The 23,507-nt window shown below is 51.4% G+C and overlaps 2 protein-coding genes across 11 annotated transcripts in view; both read right to left on the reverse strand.

The window, feature by feature from the left end:
* Positions 1–613: 613 nt before the first annotated feature.
* PIGV (phosphatidylinositol glycan anchor biosynthesis class V) lies at positions 614–7,770 on the reverse strand. Of its 8 annotated transcripts, none has more exons than XM_068657674.1 (6): positions 7,678–7,770; positions 6,799–6,905; positions 4,504–4,765; positions 4,050–4,208; positions 1,734–2,885; positions 614–1,002 (listed from the first exon to the last, which is right to left on the reverse strand). In XM_068657674.1, exons 4-6 carry the CDS (start codon positions 4,134–4,136, stop codon positions 694–696), a joined length of 1,548 nt encoding a protein of 515 aa, XP_068513775.1. In that variant the 5' UTR covers positions 4,137–4,208; positions 4,504–4,765; positions 6,799–6,905; positions 7,678–7,770; the 3' UTR covers positions 614–693. The 8 variants fall into 8 exon arrangements, with proteins under 8 accessions (XP_068513775.1, XP_068513770.1, XP_068513773.1 ...); XM_068657669.1 differs by having other exon boundaries at positions 5,044–6,905; XM_068657672.1 differs by lacking the exon at positions 4,504–4,765.
* Positions 7,771–10,060: 2,290 nt separating this feature from the next.
* The window catches only part of ARID1A (AT-rich interaction domain 1A), a 60,939-nt gene continuing 47,492 nt past the window's right edge, over positions 10,061–23,507 (reverse strand). For 2 of the 3 annotated variants that reach the window (XM_068657658.1, XM_068657656.1), the window contains 10 exons: positions 22,651–22,860; positions 21,879–22,086; positions 17,941–18,073; positions 17,392–17,564; positions 17,070–17,220; positions 16,788–16,919; positions 16,583–16,679; positions 14,298–15,171; positions 13,861–13,991; positions 10,061–13,008 (listed from right to left, as the gene is read on the reverse strand). In XM_068657658.1, the coding sequence (XP_068513759.1) occupies positions 11,284–13,008; positions 13,861–13,991; positions 14,298–15,171; positions 16,583–16,679; positions 16,788–16,919; positions 17,070–17,220; positions 17,392–17,564; positions 17,941–18,073; positions 21,879–22,086; positions 22,651–22,860 (3,834 nt within the window). In that variant the 3' untranslated portion in view covers positions 10,061–11,283. The remainder of the gene's footprint in view (positions 13,009–13,860; positions 13,992–14,297; positions 15,172–16,582; positions 16,680–16,787; positions 16,920–17,069; positions 17,221–17,391; positions 17,565–17,940; positions 18,074–21,878; positions 22,087–22,650; positions 22,861–23,507) is intronic. The other variant, XM_068657657.1, reaches the window with a different exon arrangement.

Raw genomic sequence — 23,507 nt, forward strand, 5'->3', positions numbered from 1 at the left:
CCGAGCCGCGATAAGGCAGGGAAATAGGGGGGGAGACCCGGAGACCCCCACTGGGTTCCCCAAATCACAGAACCCAAGAGTTGGAAGGGTGGAGGAGGCAGCCCGAAAATCCTTCATATCCTAGAATCCCACAAGTATTAGGGCTCTAAAAGGCCTCCAACAGCACCCAGTCCCACTGCCCCCCCCCCCCCCACCACCCCCTGCCCCTGTCCCCCAGCACCACGTCCAACCTCTCCCTGAACACCCCCAGGGACGGGGACTCCACCACCTCCCTGGGCAACCCGTCCCAACGCCTGAGCGCTCTTGCTGAGGAGAAATGTCTCCTCATTGCCAGCCTGAACCTCCCCTGGCACAACTCGAGGCCGTTCCCTCTGCTCCTGGCACAGTTCCCTGTGAGCAGAGGCCGACCCCAGCTCCCCACCCCTTCCTTCCAGGCAGTTGCAGAGAGCAATGAGCTCTGCCCTGAGCCCCCCTTCCCCAGCCCAAACACCCCCAATCCCTCAGTCAGCCCCCAGGATCTCAGTTTGCACAGCCCCACATCAGGCACAGCTCGGTCACAAAGCAGGAAGGGAGCAGCAGCACCCTTGTCCCAGCCAACAGCATCACCACACTATAGGATTTTTTTGTTTTTTATAGAAAAATGAGTTCCTGTGCCGACCATCCCCTCCGCAGGCTCGGAGCCGCAGTCACTGCCTACGTCCAAGGCAAGAAGTTGCAGTGCAGAACCAGCCCCAGCAGCCAATAGGCCAGGAAATAGCCCAGGACACATTTGCTGCGGGGGGTAAGGAGGGGGAAGCTCTGCAGCAGCCTGAGCAGGGGGTTTGCTGCAGCCCCCATCCCACAGGAGCCGGGCGACGCACCCAGTGCCGACCCCTTGGGGGGAGACACCACGGTTTGCCCAGCAGCGCCTTCAGTCCAGAGCCAGAGCTCGTGTTCTTGCAGCAGGTGGGCTGAGAACCAGTAGAGGATGGGACTGGAGGAGGCGAGGAACCTGGTCAGCACCTGGAAGAGAAAGAGAATCCCATAAGCTGTGGGGCTGGCTCTGAGGAACCCCGACTGCGAGCGATGGAAGGCGCAATCCATCTGCCTCCAACAGGCTGCTGATAAAGGGGAAGAAATACAGCCCCGGGCTGCGGTGCTGGGATTTATTGCACTCGCAACAGAACAACTCGGCTCCAGGCTGCGTTATTTATTAAGATGTTCTTGTGAGCAGCCAAGTGGTCGCTGGGTTTTGGACAAACACGGGGACTGCCACCGAAATCCTTGTCACAGCCGTGTCCGGGAACTGTGACAGCTGCTGCAGAGGAGATCCAAGTCTCACTCCTCAATTAATTTCCCTGTGAAAACCCCACATTGAGTGCCGCCAAAAAGACCTTGAAGCACTTCTGAAGGACTGGCCCAGGCTCTGGATCCTCTCGCTGCCACCCACTGGACTCAGCCCAGCAGGACGGTGACCCAGCTCCTTGGTGAGGAGCACATCAGATGCCACCCAGCAGCTGCCAGTCCCTCCGCTCAGTCCCAGTATCCTCACACCCAGCACCTGGAAACCCTTTGGGAACTCCCCAGCAGATGCCGGATGGTTTTGGAAGCCAACTGTGGAAGCAGCTCCAAAACAGGAGAGGAGAAGCCTCTGGTTTGCAGCTGCAACACCACCAGGCTGGGACTGTCACCGAACACCCTCAGCCACCGCCCCACGCTCCAAGAAATCACTCGTGTCACTACGAAGGTCCTACCTGCACGTGCATGCAGAAGAATCCAAAGAGCAGCAGGGCTGTGGCGTGGACCACGTAGACAAAGACAGCAGGGGAGCAAAATCCAGCCCTTGGTTTGCCCTCTTCTTCAGCCTTTCTTCTCTCTAGACCAAGAGTCAGGCAGTGCCGAGGGTTTGCCACGACGTAGGTCCCGGCAGCCCAGCAGCCCAGCAAGGTGACAGGCAAAGCAAGCAAGAAATTCGGTATCTGTCTGAGCTCAAAGTACCTTAGAAAGCCCACGTTCCAGTAAACATCTTGAATATAGGAATAGACCACGGGGAACCGCTGGGAGCACCACGTGGGTTTAACCCCACTCGTGGCTGCCAGGCGATAGCCTTTGTCCAGAGCCAGCTGCCGCAGCGGCTTGGGGACATCCAGCTCCGGGCCGGGGCCACAAAACCTCACGTAGGCATAATACTGGAATACAACAAAGGGCAGGCAAATCCCGGCACACGTCACAACCGCTGAAGACGCCACGCTGAGGAGCTGCCTCCATAAAGGAGAGAGCTTCCTTCCCGGCCCTGAGCCCACCTGGAAGTGGAAAGCGAAGCGTTTAGTGCAGGAGTAGAGGAGGAAGCCGGCGTTGACCAGCCCGTTGGCGCGCACGCCAGAAGCGAGGGCGAAGAGCAGCGCGCTGAGCCAGCTCTGCCCCTTCTCCAGCCGCCACATGGCGCCGAACGCCAGGCAGGCAAACATGCTCTCCGAGTACGCCGCTGCCATGAAGACGCTGGCGGGGCTGATACAGAAGAGGAGGGCGGCGAGGAAGGCTGCCCTGCGGCACCGCAGCACCCTGCAGCCCAGCTCGTACAGGGCAGCGGCCGCCAGCACGGAGAAAAACGCGCTGAGAAGGGCGGCCGAGAGCAGCAGGCGGCTCCGCAAGCGCAGCAGCGGCTGCAGGGGCCACAGAGCCCCCTCGGCCACGGCACGCAGGCTGAGGGGGTAGAGAGGGAAGAAGGCGCAGTTGTGCTCGTACAGGTAGCCCCGCTCGGCGATGAAGAGGAAGTGCTCGGCGTCCCAGCGCGCCAGGCCTCCCAGCAGCCGCTCCACCAGCACGTCCCACGCGCCGGGCTCGGGCAGTCGAGGAGGGGAGAAGGCATCCGCAGCGTGGTCCGGGATCAGGAGGTTGAACACGGCCTGGAAGGAGGAGAAGAGAGGGCTGGAGGCCGGCAGACAGCCTCGTGGATCCCGCCAGGAGCACCTGAGCTGGAGGAGGAATTTGGAGGTTCAAGGAGATGAGCAGCACAGAAGACAGGCTAACGGGCTTTCCAGCAGGGGTGCCTGTAACTGTGAAAAAATGCAGACTGTTTTGGGGCATTTACAGCTGAATTGAGTAAAACTGAAAGCTGAAAACATCCAAGAATCCCCATGGAACTGGATAAGGAAAGGCTGCTCAGCCCTGTCCTTGGGCATATCTGTTAGAGCACCGGCAAGCCTCCTTTGCTCCTGAATTTGGTGTTTTTGTCCCAGCTGATGTGCAAGGAAGAGGAGACAGAACTAAAGAAAAGATTTTCCCAGAGGAAACTGACGCGGAAGACAAATGAAAACACGTTTCTGAAAAGAACAACTCCCCCAGATGCAAGTTTTGCAGTTTACTGTGTGCAGACTGGGATGAGTCCTTGGCAAAGGATTCAGCGTTGGCAGAGAAAAGAGAAAAGGCCACACTAAACAAATTGGGACTAACAGACCTACAAAGGCGCCGTTTTACAATGGAGCACACAGCTGGACCAAGCAGGCCTCTGAAATGTGCAGTACAGAGTCTGTCATCGCTGCCGACACAGCGGTGACCGGGCTTCCACCATCTGCTGGCCACTGGCCCGCTCCCGGGGCCGCTTCCCAGGCTGGTTTTGCTTCACAAGGGCTGTGGCTACAGCTGGGCCCTGCTGGCTGCCTCGGCACACACACAGCTTGGACGGAGCAGACCGAGAGCAACTGAGCTACCCCCACTCAGAGGAGGATGTCTCTGAAGGGAGACTTGGGGGGAAGGTGCAGGAGGAGATCCTCGTTCCTGTCCTGCGGATAAACAGACCCACCAGCCTCTCGTGCTGCCAAACCCGCCTCTTTTGCAACAGCAGCATGAAAATGTGGTAAGTTAGAAGGAAACGTTTGTAATTTTACTTAACAGCAACCTGCCTGCCTGGATGCAGCTGGCCTCCTGCTTCTCCAGAGGAGAAGGTGATTTCCCAGCCCTGCAGAAGCAGCCAGCTCGTGGTGCAGCAGCTGGTACCAAGGAGAGAAGGCTTTGAGCAGCAAACAGCACCTGCAGACACTGCAGCACCTTGGGCTCAGGATCAGACTTGCCTGCAGCAGAAGTGTCAGGGCTCTGCAGCACACTGCAGTCTGCACGACCTCTCGGAGGTAGGGATCCTGTCTGTTCACCAGCTCCATCCCGAGCTTGAAAGCTGCCTCAGTAGCTCCCTGATGCCAAGGAAGTTCTCCCTCTGGTTTTGGAAACCTGAACTGATAAGCAGAGAGCAGAGACGCAAAAAGTTATTTCTGGCTTCAGCCGCGTTTGTAAATTATGCACCTTTATTTACTATCAGGTATTTCAAAGGGCTGCAACTCTCTGTGAACAAGAAAGTCACGTATAAAGACACCACGGAACTGAGAGATGACAGAAGGCTTCTTTGATACTGTTCCTAAAAATAAAATTCAAAAAAAATATCCCTGACTTCTTAACCTTGGCTAGGATGCAGAGGAAGAGAGGCTGCGACGCGTTCTCTCAGCACATTTCTGACCAGGCCAGTGTAAATACCTGAAGCAGTCTCGTTGGCCTCCTCACCGCCTGCCTCAGCAGAAACACCAGCGGCTCCAGCCACAGCTCAGCCAAGCATCTATGCACACATTCCAGTTCCAGTGTGTTCAATGGGATTTAAACCTTTTTTTGGACTGGAGACAGAACTAAAACGTGGACTCGGAGCGTAACATCCGTGCGAGCACTGTGCCAGCGGGCTCGTGGTCGCTCAGGCGCTGCCAGGCACGCTCGGCTCTCGCCTGCTCCTGCCCAGAGCTTGCTCCTGGGAATCAGAAATCCGAGTTATTGAGGGCTGCCTCCACTGCACGGCCCTACAAACTCCTCCGGGGCACGCTGAGGAACAGGCAGGCTTCCCCCGCTGCTTCCCTCCATGGCAGGCAGCATCTTCAGGACGTGGCACTTGCGTAACGCCACCCTCTCCACCTGCAATCTTCCACCGTTTTGGCAGGGGCCCTGCTCTCCAGAGCGAGGGCATCTGCCTGTCAAGCAAACTGCATATGCTGAGGTGGCTCTCTTCCATCTCTTCCCTCAAAACCTTACCTGCGAGATCTAAAACACTTTGCAGAGTCTCGCTGCTTTCTCTTCTGTACGTTCTGGATTGACATTCTGGGACCAGCTCTGAAAACTGCTGGCCCGGAGCCATGAAGGCAGGCAGTATCTGTTGTGCAGCTTTTTAAGATAACACATTTCTTCCGTTGGTTCCCCAGCCACCAACTGCTTTTCAGTTTGAGAAACAGAAGACCCGCAGCTCTCTCTGGGCTCCAACGACACCACATCCTGCACCATTCCCCACCTGCCATCTTTCTAATCCAGTGCCCAACAGTACATAAAGATCCCCGGAACGATCACCTAATGATCTAACAACGCTCTGAGGTTTTCCTATTCCCATTTTAATGGCAGAAAAAAAAAAAAAAAAACTGGCAGGTTAAAAGCTGCATGCGAGAGCAGAAAGCAAGGCACTGGCAAAGCAAAAATAAAACAAGACCCAAGTGCACTCGTTTATAGTTACAGTCCTGAACCACAGGGTTATGCTTCCTATTTTGCCACATACAAAAGTTTTGGTTTTGCTCATATTCTCCTCTTGCTCCAGAGCATTCACAGCTACAGACAAAGCAGCTAGTGGGAGGCACATTCTCCTGAATCACGAAGCTGCAATGTTATTTTAAGAGAGGGGATACTTCAGCCCAGCTGTAAATTCTATTAAAGCGCATTCACAGCTGCAAATCCTATCAAAGCAGAGAGGCAAAAATTGTCCAAGCACTTTAAATATTTTTTTTTAAAAGCAGAGAAAAAACCTAGCATGAATGTGCCAAGAAGGCTCAAAGCAAACAGCTTTAAAAAGCCTGTTCCTGTCACGATGCAGCACACCTTGTAACAGAAAGCAACGACATCTACAGAAAGCTGCAGCCCACAAGCACCATTCTGGGAGAGAACACAGCGTTAGAGCTGGCGTGCCTCTGCCCCAAAAAGTGCTGCTTAAAAGAGCACCTGCACGAACAGGAAAAAAAAAAGAGACACCAAAAGGCAGAAGCGGGTTAAAAACATCTCAGCAGAAAAAGATGCAGCCTTCGTTAAGGACGCGTTTCTCTGCACGCTCCGTGTTTCCACCCAGCTCTTTGCTCTCGGGTACGAATCCCGTTTGGTTCGCTCTGGGAACTGTGCTAAAAAAAGGACACGAACGCGAATTAGACACTGGGTAAATTATCGCGTGCACGAAAAATCAGAGCTCAGCGAGGCCTGTGCAAATGCAGTGCAGGCCGGTTACCACCCGGTGGCAGCAGGCACTTGCTCCAAAGGCATTTCCTCCCTCTGCACACCTCGGCCATGGGTTCCCGGAGAGGTTACGGGGCTCCTCGGCGGAAACCTAGTCCTCCTAGTCCTCTGCATCCCAGAAACACAGAGCAGCAGTTTGGGCACCTCTCAGCGCTTCTCTCACCTGCTGTCAGATTCAAGAGATGCTCCAGGTGTATTTAAAGAGTTGTTTTAACCAATATTCAAAAGGGAAAGACGGAATTTCCAGAACCCCTGATTGTTTAGGGCTGTTTTTGCGGGGCCTAAAGCCGCTACAGCCCCGTAGAGCCACTACAGCCTCTCTGCTCTATGTTCAGCTGCTGGTGCCTGCAGCCCCAGCACGGCTCACGCTGGGTCCGTGCAAAACAGTGCCAAGAAACAGGCACATTCCTACCCGCCGGGCCTTTTGTAACAGCTCAGGTGTTTGCGCTGGCTCAGGACGTACCCGGACCTCCCGGCGGGAGCCGACAGCGCCAAGGCCGCGGCTGCCAGGCGTTTGTTTACCTTGGGGCTGAGCACGCCGCCACGAAGCCAGCGTGAGAACGTGGCCGGGTCGCTTCCCTGGTTCGGTGCCTGCCGCTTGCTGCCCTACGCGCTGAAATGGTAAAATCCTGCAAAAAATGAAGCCCTGAGATGAAATCCTGAGATAAAATCCTGCTCAGTGCACGCTCACAGGTCCGACGGCCCTGATCCTTGCCTAGGGTTTGGCCTGGGAGGGAGAGCGGAGCTGCTCCTCCTGGCTCAGGACACGGCCTGCAGCTCGAGGAGGCTCCAACGGTGGTTGGAGCCCCAAATAACCACTGATTTGACACAAAAACCACCATGGGAGCCCCAAAAACCACCTGTTTGGCACTAAAACCACCGCCGTGCCCGTGAGGGGGTCACCACACGGCCTGGCCAGCACCCTGAGGCACCCTCGGGGGGCACAGCCTCGCGGCCCTCCCCCGCCTGTTTCACTGACGAGGCCTCTCGAGAGATTTAGGAATTCAGCCTAAACGGTAAAATCATCCTAAAAACGGAGCAAAACTCGTGGTTTTTGGCCCAAATCACGACCCAACGCCTCGCTGAGGGCTCCCAGGACACGAAGGCGAGCTGGTGCCCGGCCCCACAGCCCCTTTCACCCGGCTGGGCGCTCAGGAGGCCCCTTGGGGCCGGGGCCGTCCCCTCAGAACCGAGCCCGGAGCCCCCCGGAGCCCCCCCCCGAGCCCCCGGCCCCGCTCCCGGAGCCCCCCCCGTGAGGGGAGGGGGGGGGGGGGCGGGGGCGGCTCCGTCCCCTCAGGGGGCAGCGCGGGGGGCGTGGCCCCACGCGAAGGGGGCGTGGCCAACCCCGGGCGAGGCCCCGCCCCCTCCTCCCCTCCCCTCCCCTCCCGGCCCCGCCCCCACCTGAGCGCTCAGCGCGCGGCTCCCGCGCCGGCTCCATCCCGCCGCCACCGCCCCCTCCCCTCCCGCGACACGAACGCACGCGCGCACTTCCGGCCACGCCCCCCATCCGGCGCGGCGCGCGTCACGTGGCGCTGGGGAGGGGGGGGGTGAAGAGGGGAAGGGAAGGGAGGGGCGGCGCCATCTTTGATAAGGGCGGGGGAGGCGGCGGAGGCGAGCCCCGCGGGGGCAGCCTGGCAGCCGAGGCCTCGCTGCGGGCCTCAGGGCCTTGGTGTGGAAAAAAAATAAAAAATTGAAAGTAGAAAAGTAAAAAAAATAAATAAAACAAACACGTGGCTCCCTCACTGTGTCCCCTCAGGCAGCAGAGTCCCACACCCCCAGCCCCAGCAGGGAGAGCCCTGAGGGTGCCCCCCCCACCATGCCCACCTCACCTCCTCCTCCTCCTCCTCCTCCTCTTCATCCTCCGGGGCTGGGGCAGAGGGCACGGCCTGCGCAGGTCTTGCCAAAACGCATTAGGCAACAGCATGTAACAATAGGCTGGGAATCAGCACGTGTTATTACACTAATTACTTACTATTAGGAAGGGGGGGGCAGGTTTCCCTCAAGACCTCATCCTTGCAATGATGGAGGCTTCGAATTTGGCTTTCGCCGAAGCCAGCTGGTGCTGGGGGACCGGTGGCTCCAGCTGCCATGTGTGGCGTGGGCCCGGCTTCGTCTGCTGAGGGCTGAGGTCGCTGCCAGAGTCCCGGGGAAGAGCCCCCAGTGCTGTGATCTGGGACTCAGACTTGGGAAGAACTCAAGTTTTCTCCCTTGATGGTAAAAAAAGGAAAACGGCAGAGCTGTCTGGGTCAAAGAAAGGTGTTTTGAGGAGCGCCTGCGGAAATGGGAAGCTTGGGGTACAAATCAGATCAGAGCGCGGGATTTGCATTCTGTGCAGCCAAGTCGGGGTTTAGGTCAGGTGTGGCTCTGCATACAGTCCCTAATTACAAACTGGGAACACCGCTTGTTCTCATTTTACTAATCTCTCATCCGTGCTTTTTTTCTTTTAACCATTTTTGAAGTGCAGGAGGTACATGTGTCTGCACACACAAGCACTGGGGGAGCGGAGTTACTCCCCTCGGATCAACTGGTTGTGTAAATACTGGCAAAATTGTTAGTTGGTATCACCACATGTGACTTCTTTCTCCCAAATATATCATTCACTTATGATTAAATTCACCATAACACGAACACAGAAGCTGTACAAAAGCTGTTAACATTACCTTCTTCAGCCGTGCTGATGAGGTCCTTTCTGTTTTAAAAAAAAATGAACAAATAAGGTTTTTACATTAATCAGATTAAACAAAGCTCCTGGAATACAGAATGAAATTATCAGAGAAGGCGGCTTTAAACCAACAACACTGTCACAGACCAGCAAAGTCCAGCAGAATTCTTATCTCACCACTTGTTTTTTCCATTCAGTACTTTTTAAAGCCAGAGAAGCCCAGCACCATTCCTTTCCTCTGAAGAAATGCATTTTAAGGACTCTCCTTTTTCCCCAGACAGGCAAGAGGAGGAAGAGTTCCTGCAACTCCTCCTGATAAACAAACATCTCGGAATAGAGTCTGCTTCATTCTGCCACAATTACTCCCAGAAATCTCAAGTTTAAGGAATACAGCTGAGGGCTCTCAGAACTGCGAGCTTTATAGAGGAGGAGTAGGGAGGTAAAACGAGGCGATCTTTTGAACAAAAATGATGTTTGCCTACAGAAAAACCTCTCCTTTAACTCTTTTGCTTAAATGAGCTCAGTGCAGTTCTAGATAGCCCGCTACTATTATCATTTGAGGATAAAGCTTCAGGCTAAATAAAATATCCGTTTACTAACCCGTGAAAACGTGCAGATTTGCACATGAAGAGCCTGAACTCTGGCTGTTTGCTGAAGGGCACCAGAACTCTGTCCACTGGAAAACCCCGTCCTTTGAAGGAAGTCAGAGTTCCAAGAAAATGTGAAAAATGCGAGGGGAATGACAATTTTCCATCTCAGAGCACTGACGGGGAGCTGCCTCCCTTCTGAGCAACATCCTTTTTCACCCTGAGAACTCAGCATTCACCCTGCACTACCAGAGCCTCACCTCACGCTGCAAATTCCCTCTCCTGGAGCACAAGCCAAAGAGAGAACGGAAAGCCAGAGAACGGGAAGCCAGACCACACAGCATCTGGGTCTCTAGAGCAGGACGGGACTCTCATCCTCACACGTTGCCAAACAAGCTGCAGGCCTGGGTAGGACCTCTGAGGCCTCAGCGCCACGTGGTAAGGAAGAGCTGGCCTGCAGCGCCGTGTCTACAAGACCTGACAGCGCTGAAGTCACCTCCCCTTTCTGCTAATAAAAAAAACCCTTACAAACATCTTACCAAGATTTAATGTACATTTATTCTTAACACGTGGAACATATAGTATAAAGATTTCATACTGAATAAATGATATTCATTAAGCCAAAAAAGGAAAAAAGGGAGGAATTTACATCAAGTTTTTAGCTACATCGTCTGAAATACAAATATGCAGAATTCATCACTGAAAAATCTCAATTGTGTTTCTTCATCAGGAACTTCAACTGAACCTAGAACTTTTTCACACCTCGATTAGAAAGAAAACAAAAACAGGAAAAATAAACTATAAGTTGATTGGCTGCTGAGACAGCAATGACTTTATACACAGAGACCTGTACAGCATCCTCCAGGGAGGGATGTCTGGCAAGAGATTAAATAATTGTGTCTCGCTTTTGCAGGTCATCAACTCGTTAACTCGTCATACTATAAAGGGGTAGGGAGAGGGGGACAAAACTGCAAGGAATCTTAGGGTATGTGCAATGTACAACGTCATATATATATACACACGTGGCAGCATTCAGGCTGCAGCTAAAGGTTAAAACCAGTTCTAAGAGGTGATCTCAGGGTTATTCATACAATCAAGGAGGAAGAGAGAAAGAGGTCAGGGTGTTGTAGGTTCACACATGATACTTTGGGGGAAAAGCCTTTTTTCTCCTCAACATTAACTAAAAACATTTTTAAAAACTACAGCTTGCTGCTGATCCAGCGTTTTTTTTTCCATGTGAGACATTATTACAGTATGTTTACAGTTTAAGGTGTACAGTACATGAAGTTCTACACGCTACTGCACAGGCCTCCCTTGGACAAGGTCTGTTCACAACTGGTAACTTCTTGGTTCCTGCAAGATTGTGAATGTACAACAATAAACCACACAGAGTTCAGCAGTCACTTTTGTCCTTCAGAGTTTACCATTAAAAACAGTTATGAAAGTGGTGCCTGTCAATGTGATAACACGGCAAGTCGTTTTTCCCCAAACTCACTGTAAACGACAGTAACTTTGGTTAAAATAAAAAAAAGTCTTCTATGTAGACAGAACTTTGTCTCCTTTAATAAGGGATTCAGGACAAATTTGAAGGGCTGGGGAAGGGGAGAGGGACCGGGGACATCTTTCCCCAAGGGAGAAGCAGGACAGCGCAGGGCAGACAGTGGATTCTGAGGTGGTTTTGCATAAATAAAGGGCAACAGTCAGTTTCTAAGTTCTCCACTCACGCACACGCACACAGGGTCTCGGATCCCACAGCTGTCATGACTGGCCAATTAAAAACAGTACATCACAAATAACTTGTGAAACCAAAGAGTTCATCAAAGGCGACACGGAGATGTCCAACAGCCGCGACTCGTATAACGTGAACTCCGAGTGGTTCTCGTCCACCTTGGCCAGGGCGAGCAGCGCCCGAGCAGCTCGGCGCATCATGTCCACGCTCGTCGACTCAAAGGGTGGGTTCTGCATGTGCATCAAGCCGGCCTGGCTCTGCTGGAACTGCGTGGCGGCCAGGCTGTCCTCCAAGAAGCCCAGCAAGTTGCCAATGCTGCCCTTCTGCACAGCAATCGCTCTTGCTGCCAGGCTGTCCCCCTGTGCCAAGTTGGCCAGTAGTACCACAGCCATCTCTCGACACACCGGGTTCTTTCTGTCACTAAGGAAACGCACCATGGTGCTGTACAGCTTCTCCAAGCGACTGAAGGGGGGAGTTGCAAGAATCAAATCCACATTGTTGTCCTGGATGCTGAGTTTGCTGAGTGTTTCCAAAACCAGTCTCTGAGGGGAGAGGACAGCATTTGGCCCCAGCGTTGGAAAGGGATCCTGGGCCTCTGCTGACGGACAGACCGCCCAGTGGAGGAGTCCATCCAGGATAGGCAAACAGATGCTTTCTGGGTAAGGGGAGAGGTCCAGCTGGCCAGAAATGTTGGCCAACGTGACCAGTGTGTTTTCACGCAGCATCTCCAAGCAGTCCCACCACCACTCCACCTTGTTGCAGCTCACCCCTTGGTCCTGCTCCTCCTCTTTCTCGTAGGTCAGGGGTGCCTGCTTGCGCTCTGGATGCTTGTGGTGTAGGAGAATCAGTTTCCCTAGAATCAGCAGCAGCCCGGGGTGTTTAGACATTTCAAAGTCATTGCCCGGCACAAACGATAAACTCCTGATGATATTAGAGACACAGATGCAGCGCTTCGCCAGAGAGTCCTGCCAGTCTAGGAGGGTGCAGAGAGGTGTCTCGTCTTTACTATGAGGTTCGTCCTCCAGAATTTTTATATTTCTGTGGCTCTGAGCTGGACTAATGCCGAATGGAAACTTGCTGCTTTCCTTCGCAGTTTCTGAAGCTTTGACCTCTTCCTCCTCCCCTGACAGGGAGCCCGGACGTGCCGAAAGCATGTCGTCCATGGTGGCAGTTATCCTCTTCTCCGAGGAGCTGTCAGAAGGAAGGGTCTCTCCTTCCCTAGTGCTCGGATTGCTCTCAGCTGCTGAACGTTTCCTCAAGACAGAGTTGCAGGAAGCTCGTTTGTGAGTCAAAGGTAGCTCCATCTTGCTCTCAAAGTGGGTCTGAATGTGCTCGGTGGTATCTCCGCCACCGATCCGCCAGTGCAGCAGTCCACTGTCGAACTCCTGCACTCGCCCCAGCTTGTCTGAATAATCTACCACAAACGGGTCATTTTTCTGCACGACCTTGACTGGAAGCTTGTCAAATTTACTAACTAGTTTCTCCTCGCTGCTCTCTAGAGGTACTTTGTCCTTGCCTGAAAACGCAGCCTCCTCCTCTTCCTCGTCCTCTTCCTCCTCCTCACAGTTCAGGCTCCGTGGTTCGTCATCCTCCTCCCCTTCTTCATGAGAGGAAGATGAAGATCTGCAGAACCTTTCGGGATCTAATAGTGTTCTTTGCCCTGGGTCTCCCACCTCATATTCCTTCAGGATTCCAAAGATCTCGATCAGGCAGCGCCGGAAATACTCCACCAAGAGTTCCAGCAAGCCTGGCAGCTACAAGGGAGGAGAAAAACAAGAGGGGAAGGAAGGAAGGGAACAGTGATCAGAAAACAACATGGGCCACTATGAGCAACTGGGAAAGCAGTTCATAAAGGGCAAAGAATTTAGTTTAAGCAGCGCTGTTAATTAATGGGATCTTTTCATGCTGGCAAGTAAACTGTTTGCAAAAGAGAGCCCTCCGTCCTCTGAGAAAAGAACAATGTGAAAACAGACACTGACTGTCAGTATCCAACCCGCCCAACTCCACACACACATACCTGTACAAACAAACGTGGCTCTTGGTTCCCTTTCCTCTCTGGTTAATACACAGGAAGGAGAAGGGCAATGCTAAGCAAAATAGCCTTTAGGGGACTGTGGAATGGGTTCTACAACAGCCACATTTGGCAACGTGGCCACTAACAGACAGGCTGGGCCTCCAGACTGGCACCCAAGGCCTTGCTGTGCACTGACCCAGAGGGAAAGACAGAGCTGGAGGGAAAGTCATCAAAACCAGAACATACAACCTCCAGCCCTTCACAATGACCTCGCTACAAAGCCCATTTTGGCCTCCCCACCGTTCTTCCCCTTCTGTTTTAGAGGAATATTCCCCTCTGTGTTAGAGGCAATGTGTCTCACCAGAGAGGAGACAGCACGCACTTGCACGCCAACAAAATGTAAATACACAGGGCAGTGAGTAACCAGCATACAGCTCCCTGGACCTGGAGCACTCTTCAGACCTCCACAGGTAGAGGGACACCTGGGAATATGGTCCTACAAGGGCATGAGCTGCTCTTTGCTATCTCATTGACAGAAAACTGTACCAAATTAGCACTTCAAAGACCTGCATCAGAGAGCATCTGCACCCACCTGGCTGAGGTTGAAGGTCATTATGCTGTTGTCATCATAGAGCAGGATGTTTATGGTATCTAAGGCCCACGTACTTTCAGCTAGCAGCCCGGACTTCAGAGACATCATCACTCTCCAGGCTTCAGGAGTTCCTGTAATATAAACACACGATACTTCCAGCTCCTGGAGTTTAAAAACAAAAAGGAGATACTTGATACTGCTTTCTGGTCCCACGAAGAGCAAAGCCTGCTTAAGATGTTGTACAGACTGTATGCAAAAGCAACCTCTCTGCAGACAACGCCGAGCACAAACATTATGTCTGATAACACAACTAACTTGCAATGCACACCCTGTATAAAGCCAGCAGAGCCCTACTGTTTGGCAGTGCTACACCGGAGAGTAACGGCAGCACCCACCCTTTGATGGGCACAAGCAGAAAAGCAGGAGTTTCCTCTTACCAATATCTTTTGCTGTCAGCCGCCTCCTTTGCTTCAGTACAGGTTGCGTAGCTTCTACTGATCCCGGAGGGAAGGTGATGTCTCGTCGGATCATGGGAGGCTGTACAGCTGCTGGTGTTATATGCGAGGCCGGGACTGGTGGTCCTGCCTTCTGCATTTTCATCCCCGAGTGCAGGAATGGAGATTTACTGGGAGAAGTGCGATTCTCCAGAGGTCTGGGCAGAGGTGCTGGGCTGGATACCTGAGGAATGTGATTCTGCATGCTAGGAGGGGTCTGGTAGTTAGACTGAGGGGGCCTGGTCATCGGGGGCACGGGGGCAGAGGGACCATAAGGAGGTTGCCGGTTCCCGTGGGAGGACCACGGTCCCTCGTGGTTTACCCTCTGTTCTGAATGCAGAATTTCATCTGTTCGAGTCACTCCGTGATAAGCAGGCCCCTGGGGCGCAGAGCCGGTGCTCTGCCGATTTGGATAGCTGTACCCTATTTCGTTGCGCCCTTGCCACATGGCGCCTTGCTGGGGGCCCTCTGGAGCAGACTGGATGGGGCCACCCATCATCTGAGGAGGCATATTTTGCTGAGCATTGGAGCCCGGGGGAGCCGAGACCCTGTCTCTGCCAAATTGGAATGGGAACTGGTTCTGTGGCCCTCCGGCAGATCGGCGGTCAGCAGCAGGGTATGTACTCCCATACTGGTTATACAAGTCCTGCTGGGGAGACGGCTGCGCAGTTTGCTGCTGGCTCGGCTGCTGGGTCTGTGCTGGAGGCAGCTGCTGCTGCGTCTGCCCCTGCCCGGCGCTGTACGGGACGTTGTACATCTCCCCTTCGTGCCGCTTGGCGGGCGGGCCGTAGCTGCCATCCATCGGTCGCTTGTAGTTCTAGGTGGAAAAAGAAAAGGCATCGACAAGGTGAGATTGTCTAGGCAGAAACAGGCAACCCGACCTCGGTGGGTAGGAATGCTCAGAGCCAGAGGACCTGCTCCACAGCATCGCCTGTACGAGGGCAAGACTTGTCTCGTAGCTAGTTAGCCATATCCACTGCGAGTTGGATCAGTCTTTCAGTTTTACAAGCCAAGACCAATTCCTTGTGGCTGGCTGCGTAGTTTCCTTGTGGGTTCTACAAGGATGCCTCAAGGGCAGAAATCTGCCCACAGAAAGGACTTTCCTGTAGAAAAGACCAGGCTCCACCATACGTTCACCACAAACCATACTGTGTACAGGTATTTGTATCCTTTCAAGTCCAGGAATTTTATCAGACCCTTGGTTTCTTAGAAAACAGATTTCTGCTGAAGTATCAAACAAGATACGTTAAAAACTGTTGTACTTCCTGCTTCTTCCTTTCCTGTAGATTTCAAAACATGTCAACGAAAGGAGCAAGAACTATTCTCCCCCCCGCTTCTTTTAAGTGCAAAAAGAGAAAGCAGTCAATTGCTGAGACAAAATTAAAATCCACGATCTCTCTTGCCTCCAAGGATCTGTGCTCTGTTATACAGTCAACTCAGCAGCTCTACTGTCATGACTGGCTTCAGATGGAGCTCTAGGGCTTCAAAGATGACAAGTACCAGAGTAACTCGAACTCTTGGCTCACAGCCCCATGGCTCTGGTTGCAGAGCCAAACTGCAGAGCAGTTGGAATTATTCTTAGCACAGCTCTGCAAGTGCCCTCTCTATACTCTCCTAAACTAGAGGGCTCAAAATTATCATGAAAACATTATGGGTCTTGGCACTGATACCAACAGCAAGTCATATATAAGGATTAAGGAAAGAGATACACATCCATTCAAACTCTGCCCTGAAAGAAAGTTGATAGTTTTGAGGAAAACAAGTAAAAAGCAGTGGGGCACTGCAGGTGTGCAGGCAGGCCCAGAGCCTTTATCTGCAGGTTCAGTAGAGACAAAAAAATCCTGGGTTGCCCAGAATGATGAAAGATCTATTCCTAACAAGATCATTTCATCACTTTTACCAAGAAGCATTACAGAAACAGTACGGGACTCAGACACTTCTAGAGGAGCCCAGTAAAGCTTCCTAATCTTCCGTTCCCTGGCCAGAGCATGCACATCTATGAATTACACAAGCTGCATTCTCACAATATTCTATTTTCCTAGCACAACACTGGAAACGCTAATTAAAACGTCCTTTAACCTATTTGGAAACTGGCAAGAAAGCCTCCTGTACAGGGTTCTTAATTCTGTCCAACACCTACACATTTATAAAGCAGACAGCACAGAGTTTTCATCACCCTCCTTTTATCCACTTTGCACATATAAAACTCCTCGTTTCTGGTAACCTACCTGCTGTTGCTGTTGATACATGGTAGTTTGCTGGCTAGGGAAGGGGCTGCCCGAGGATGTGCCTTGAGAGGAGAATTGATTGCCATAGGAATCATGTCTAGAGAAGAAAGAGACGCGTTATTTTTCTCATCAGATACACGCTTCACTTTCAGTCTCAGAGCTCTTGAACTGGGAAGAGCTGTTTGTGGCAACATCCCACACACACCTTTGCTGCTGCTGTTGCTGCTGCGGGTAGCGGCTGGGAGAATACATCCCCGATTCCGGGGTGGAAGGCATGATGTTTGGCTGCGGAGTTCCAGCTGCTAAGTTGCCCTCAGGTCCCATGCCAGGCTCCGTCCTACATGGAAACAAACAGAAGAAAACCATACATCTGCTTAGATTCATCTCAGTTGGAAAAGGGTGGTCAGAAAAGTCACAGCAGCAATTACAAAGTAATCGTTTCATGTGAATCAAGCAAGTCAGGATTTCCCTGGGTGCAAGTACCCACCTCACTCTGTCGTAAGGACCTCCGTAGGGATAGTGTGGCCGCTGTCCCATGGCCATGTTACCCATCCCTGGACCTGCAGCACGATTGTAAGGGTCACCCATACCACTGTTGGGGCCCTGCCCTGAGGACATGAAGGGATCGCTTCCTGGAGCTGAAAGATTGAAAGAAGGATCGATAAACATGTTAATCTCTGCAATAGAGAGATGCATCCCTTCTTTTGTGGAAGAAGGGCAAGCAGAAGGCTCCCACAGCACATTCCAGCCAGATTCAGGCATTAGTGCTCGCAGAGAAAAGGGAGAGCAGCACACGTGGACTTCCTCACCTTTCCTCATACTGCTGTAAGGATCTTTATTTGGCTCATAAGACATGCGACCCATCATGTCGGAGGTATTCATGCTGGGCTGGTACCCTGGATTTGGAGTCATGGAGTTCCGCTTCTGGAACGTGGGATCACTGCCATCTGTAAAGGCATCCTGAAGGCCCACCGAGTTACTCCTGATTAAAAAAAAACAAAAAACAACACACATCAGAAACACAGGACTATAGAGATCTGCAACGCTTCAAGATTCTTCTCCCCACACATTCCCTCTCAGTTGTTGGGTCCCCTAGAAGATCCGTGGTCATGCTCCTCCAACAGAGGCATGAAGAACTGCCCTTCTACAATACTATCCTCAGCCCCAGTCTCAAAGGCAACGATTATTCACACACACAGTCAACACTGTTGCTGTGAGCCATTAACAAAGGGCAAAGCCAAGGAGCCCCATCAAAACAGGCACTTAAGGCTCCAGCCATCTGTGGTAGCGATGCTGAAGCAACCTCACAGTCACAGCTTGTGTCCAGCATGGTGGAGGAGGGTGCGGTGGTTTTGTACCTGATGCCTGGCAAAGGGGGCATCTGACTGTGTGGCGTAGATGCTGGAGTTGGTGGCTTCAAGTCTCCTCCTTCTGCCATGGAGCTGCTGGTGGACTGAGGTGTCTGAGGCCCCTGCATCGAGCCTGAACCCGCTGCAAGAACAGAAACGTGGTGTGAGCAGCTCTGCACCCTACAGAGGTAACCCAGAACCTCCCAGAACATCAGCCTCTAGAACAGTGAATAGTCCTTGAAGAAGGAGATGGATGAAACATGGCCAAAACTTCAAGGAGTTCAATGCTTACAAGGACACGGTGGGCCAGACCTCCCAGAAGAACCCCGTATAGTAATGTAAAGCTGAGGACATGTTAGTATGTATCACTACTTCACTTTGTTCCTTTTTACACACCACCACATCACCCTGTCACTGTGCTGAGCTGCCCAAACTCTCCAGCTTCAAAGGCTGAGGCTCTACAGTGTGGTAAGGAACGCGTTGCTTCTTGCCAAGGGACAACCCTTGACCCCTCACCATCACATTATTCTCTTTCTACCCAAGGGAAGGTGGGTTTGAGCCCTCTCCTGTGATACTTCCAATCTTTGCAAGCCATGGGAACTGCAGGACTGCTGCTGAAGTCACTGTAACTATAACAAGGCTCCTCTGTCTGCTCTGCCCTTGCACTGGGGTTAGCTCATGCAGGTGAATTCGAGCACCACTCCCAAGGATTCCTGGAACAGGGAATGCCGGAGATGCCGGATCTTTCACCGAATGCCGAAACCTGCCCAGCAAGTTCCCCGGCTCGGAGGGGTTGCTCTACGCTCCGGTAAGCTTTCATCAAAACTCCACTAAGCTTTCATCAAAACTCTCGGCCATGGTGTGTAATCCAGCAGTGCCGGAGCTCCAGGAGCTCTGCTCTGCCCCTGGATCCCTGTGACAGTGGCAGCTCTCAGGTTTATACGCTCCTGGCAGCTGGCAAGAGCTGAACTCTTAATTAATGTTTCCATTAGTTACCATCCCCAGCACCCGATATCCCTCAGCTTCAGCCCTGCTGGCTGATGACTCATTTCAGCTATTCATTAAAATCCTCCGAGGTCACGTCCAGGGCATGTTTGTTTACACCCCACCTTCCTGGCACCCTGTCCTCCTTCTCGGCGACTCCCTCCCAGCCCGGGGAGGTCTCAGCAGAAGGAAGGGCAGAGGCAGGCCCAGCGGGGAGTTTCATTCATGAGCTCTCCCCGCCGCCCTCCTTCCCTCGGCGGCAGCGGTTCAGTTCCGCTCGCTTCCCCCAGGAATTCGCTGCTCGTCTCCGCGCCGCCTTACAAATGCTGGCATCGGCAGGAAGAGGCCCCGAGACATTCCCCGCGTCGCTGCCATTTGGTGTTTGTCCCCACCCCCCGCTGTCCCTCCCACTCACAAATTTACACACGGTTGGAGCTGGGCCAGCTCCGTGCTCTGGGAATTAAAACCCAACGGCAGGCTGATTACGCCTCCCCGGGGACACGCTGCAGTTTGCGAGTGGGAACCCAAGATGGTTCATGGCAAACCCATGCTGAGTGCCCACAAGGCAATCCCCAGTCCACTTCAGAGGCCTTTCTGTAAACACTTTTGTTTTCTGAGGGTTGTGAACGCCGCCTGCATGGAAAGTGGCTCGGTCGCTAGGAGCGCAGCCCGGACCAGTGGCCAACAGATCCTCTACGGCCACCACAAGCGGGCTGTGCACGACCACGTGGCATCACCTCCACCATTCACCAACTTCTGAAAAGTTAATTTTTATGGAATAGGCTCAAACAAAGCGTAAGCCAACAGGTTATGAAGTCTGCAAGGAAAGCAAAGTCACCCATGTCAGCGTGGGATGACGGAGCCCCTCAGCCAAATGATGGGATTCCAAAATGCACCACTTCTGGCACTTATTTTTCAAACAGGGAAGTTATCCCCCAGGAATGGGAACTCCTCTCTCCGTGCAAGTCTGGAGGATGCTGCTCAAAGGGCCTCAGGCACCCCTGAAGAGCTGTGCCCACTGGGACTCAATGTTCCTCCATGGCTCTTAGGTCTGGAGCTAAGGATGGGAGAGCCCTTTGAGCTGTGCCCTTCATCCTCGTTCCTGCTAATCCAGGGGGGCAAGAGAGAAGAAGAAAAGGAGAACGAAAGAGGAGCTAAGTGATAAGGCTGAAAGGGTCACAGCAACCATGCTGCAGTGCTGTTTCTGCATACTCCTGGCTGCAGGAGTCTGGAGTAAGATAAGCGGTGAGAGCAGTTTAAAGAGGAAATAGAGAACAGTCCTCACACAGGATGGACTCACAAACTGATGGACTAAGTCAACAGGGCTGCACAACCATGCAGAGTTTGGGATAGCAACCCTGTGAATTCCTACTGCCGATGTGCTGAAGGTATCAGCTGTACCACAGCCCTAGAAGGCAAACTCAGGACCTGCACATACCACCACATCAGCTAATAAATAAATAAATAAAACTGATGCACCATCTAATCCATTCTGACAGGCACCTAGTTCTGCAAGAAGTTTTTAGTGGCTTCCTTAACATCTCAGACCTCTCCAAATAAACTCCAAATGCTTTTAACTTCTTTGTTCCACTGCCTGGTACCTCAGGGGGAAACAAAGAGGTTTTGGAAAGAAAGTGAGGAGGGATTCGGGTTCTAGTTTAAGTGGAACTCAGACACCACTTTAGACAGAAGTTTAGTCTAATGACATGAAAGTCATTTTATCTTGCAGAATACACCAAGATCGAATCTACACTGGGACAGGTTTCCTGACTGGTAAAAAGATATTATTATTATTATTTTAAGAAAAACTCTGTAACCGAGAGGATAGATAGATATAGCTGTTAACAGTATATTTGGACAGGCACACTTTCAATCAAGGGCTTAACAAGGCTGAGACAACTGCAGTACAATCAAAAAAGGGTTCATTATTCCACTCCTCCAGAGCTAGACTAAGATGATGCCAAGCTTCAGCACCAAAAAGGCTTTTTTTTTTTTCTCTTCCAAACATTACAGGAGCTTCAAAGCATCAAAGTTTTTGTTTCACCTACAAGAACAAGCTCCTGACCAGAAAAGGCATCTGAGAGTTGTACTTATAAGACAAGCTGGAAAACTGAAGCATAAGTGGTTGGCAAGTTCAGCAGCAATTCAAGCAACGATCTCAATGCAAATGAGACAAATGATCAGACTTTCCAAAGACTAAAGAGTACAGCATGCACTGCTAGCCCGGCCTTTTTTTTTTTTTTTAAACAAATCTGAATTGAACACTATGCTAAATATTCAGAAACTGGAGCACCCCACCAGATTTAAACAACAGCGTAGGGATTAATGAATTATTAACTTTTTAGAAGTTCATTTTAAAGGGCTTAAATTCTAGAGCATTTAACTCATAACAGGCTTACAAAGCTCTCTGGGTGCAAAGCCTCTGAAAGTCCTCACTGTCTCCTGCTGAAGACAGAAAGAAGTAATTCATGAGGAAGATGAGTGCACACCCACACCAACCGTTTACTCCCAGAAGGTAGAACTCACATAATCAAAACAAGTACAACTTTTTCTAGAAGTTCCCAAAGCTAAGCAGAAACAAGGGATGCTGTTAGAGTAAGCAGAGAACACCTTGAAGATCTGACTCTAGACTTCTCTCTCCTTCAGATTCTTTTAAGGCTGTGATGGACTGGTAAGCTTAGATGTATATGTACATATGTTTTTCTTCTTCATATGCCTAGTTACAGAGGTGGGACACAAAACTAAACTACCCCAACAGGCTCAACTTATATCCAGTATCATTAGCTCCCACATCACAAAAGTATTCAATCTACACATCCAGAGAACATCCAATTAAAAGCAGACATGGGGGCTTTGTGGAAGCTTGGAACCAGCCTGACCCACGGCACGAGGAGTCAGGCATGCAGTTCTAGAGATCTGGTTCAAACATTGATTTCACACTTTAAACCAGTGTCCAAACTCACCTGGAGAAGGAGGCTGTATCTTAGTCTGAGACTTCTTTGAATCGGCAGCTGCAAAGATATCTGGAGGGGGGTCTTCACCTCGCTCAATCTTGCACTCAAAGGCATAGAGACACTGGATGTACTGCTTCTTCAAAGAACTAGCTGCACTGCTGGACGTGCCCACATTGAGATTTGTGGCTAACTCGCGCCATTTCTTGTTTTTGTTGACCTGCACAACCAAACAAGAGGCTCTAAACTCAAAATCCCAGCTACAGCTCCTCCAAGAATTTTTCTGGGGAGAAATCATCACTTGCCATCTAAAACAAAGGATTCAGTAAGGGCTAAGCAGAGCAGATACAGTTGCATTCAAAACCAAAAACTAGTACACTCTCTTCCTCACCTACAGAAAACTTTTCAAACAGGAAGGGATAACAACAAGTAGCAAATCAAATTAGCCATGAGGTCAGTTAACAGCCAGATGCAAAGACAAAGACAGTGTCACCGGTCTTTGCAATGGATAAAGCTGGGAAAAAGAGCTCTTAAGTTGAATCTCACCACAGACTGTTCTTAACCAGACAATGGGAGAGCAGACATTTGGCTTGCTTAGAGGATCCTGGGTTTTATAAGCATTATTAAAAATAAATAAATAAAAGAAACAGCTAAATTGAAAGCCATGGTTTACATCTAGCTACGTAGTTAACTTAGAACTCTGCTGCCTATTGACTTGTGACTGCCAAGCAGTGGGCAGCCCTGAACACAAAGGTACTGTCATCACTGGTTGCTCTTCACTCACCTGAGTCAATCCTCCAATCTCCTTCACTGAGATGTAGAGCCGGTAAAGGTCCAAGGGTTTTCTGCCAACTGCTGGGAGGTTTGTCATGCCCATGGCCTTCTCTTCAGTGAAGGCCAGGTAACGATCTACCCATATCTTCCTCTCAGGCTCGCCACCCAGCTCATAGAGTTTGGTGATCTTCTCATTGGTCGTAGTAGAGGAACTGGACTTCTAGGAGAAGGAAACATATCAGGACTGAGCAGCACAAAACCAGCTAGCTTACATCCAAGGTGGGTTCAAAAAGCAGCCAGGTAAGAGTGCAAGGTTCTGCTGTTATACTGAGAACAGCTTAATATTAGACCCACACTTGTCTCAGATCAATGTCAGTCTAAAAGATGAGCATTACTCAACAAAGGTATCAAGAAACCAGCTGCTACCCAGGGAATTCATGGAGTATGTATCTTGAAAAAGCTTCACAAATGCTGTAGAAACCAACCAAACCTCAGAGACTTCACTGAGCTATCTCAGAGACCCTTTGTGGGCACATTTGCTCTAGATATACCTATATGAGGAAACATCTAAGCCAACTGCAAATGAGATTCCCCATAGCTGTGCTCTCTGCCATGGTGAATACTGCCCTCTGGTTAGCCTCTCCTCTTACCCAAGCGGTAGATGCCAGAATAAACTGACGCTGAAGACAGCAGAGGAGGAAAAACAAACACACCCCAAAGAAAAATAAAAGATTAGAGGCAACTATTTAATGAATGTGTGTGAGGAGTCCCCCACAAAGACGGTCGCTCTTCCCTTCCCCATTTACTGACAGAAGTGCAGAAATCTCCAGCTACCCAGATGCGATGCGAGTTCCTGTATCACTTCGC

Source organism: Anas acuta, chromosome 21 (assembly GCF_963932015.1).
Source record: "Anas acuta chromosome 21, bAnaAcu1.1, whole genome shotgun sequence".
In the NCBI taxonomy this organism is placed as follows: domain Eukaryota; kingdom Metazoa; phylum Chordata; class Aves; order Anseriformes; family Anatidae; genus Anas; species Anas acuta.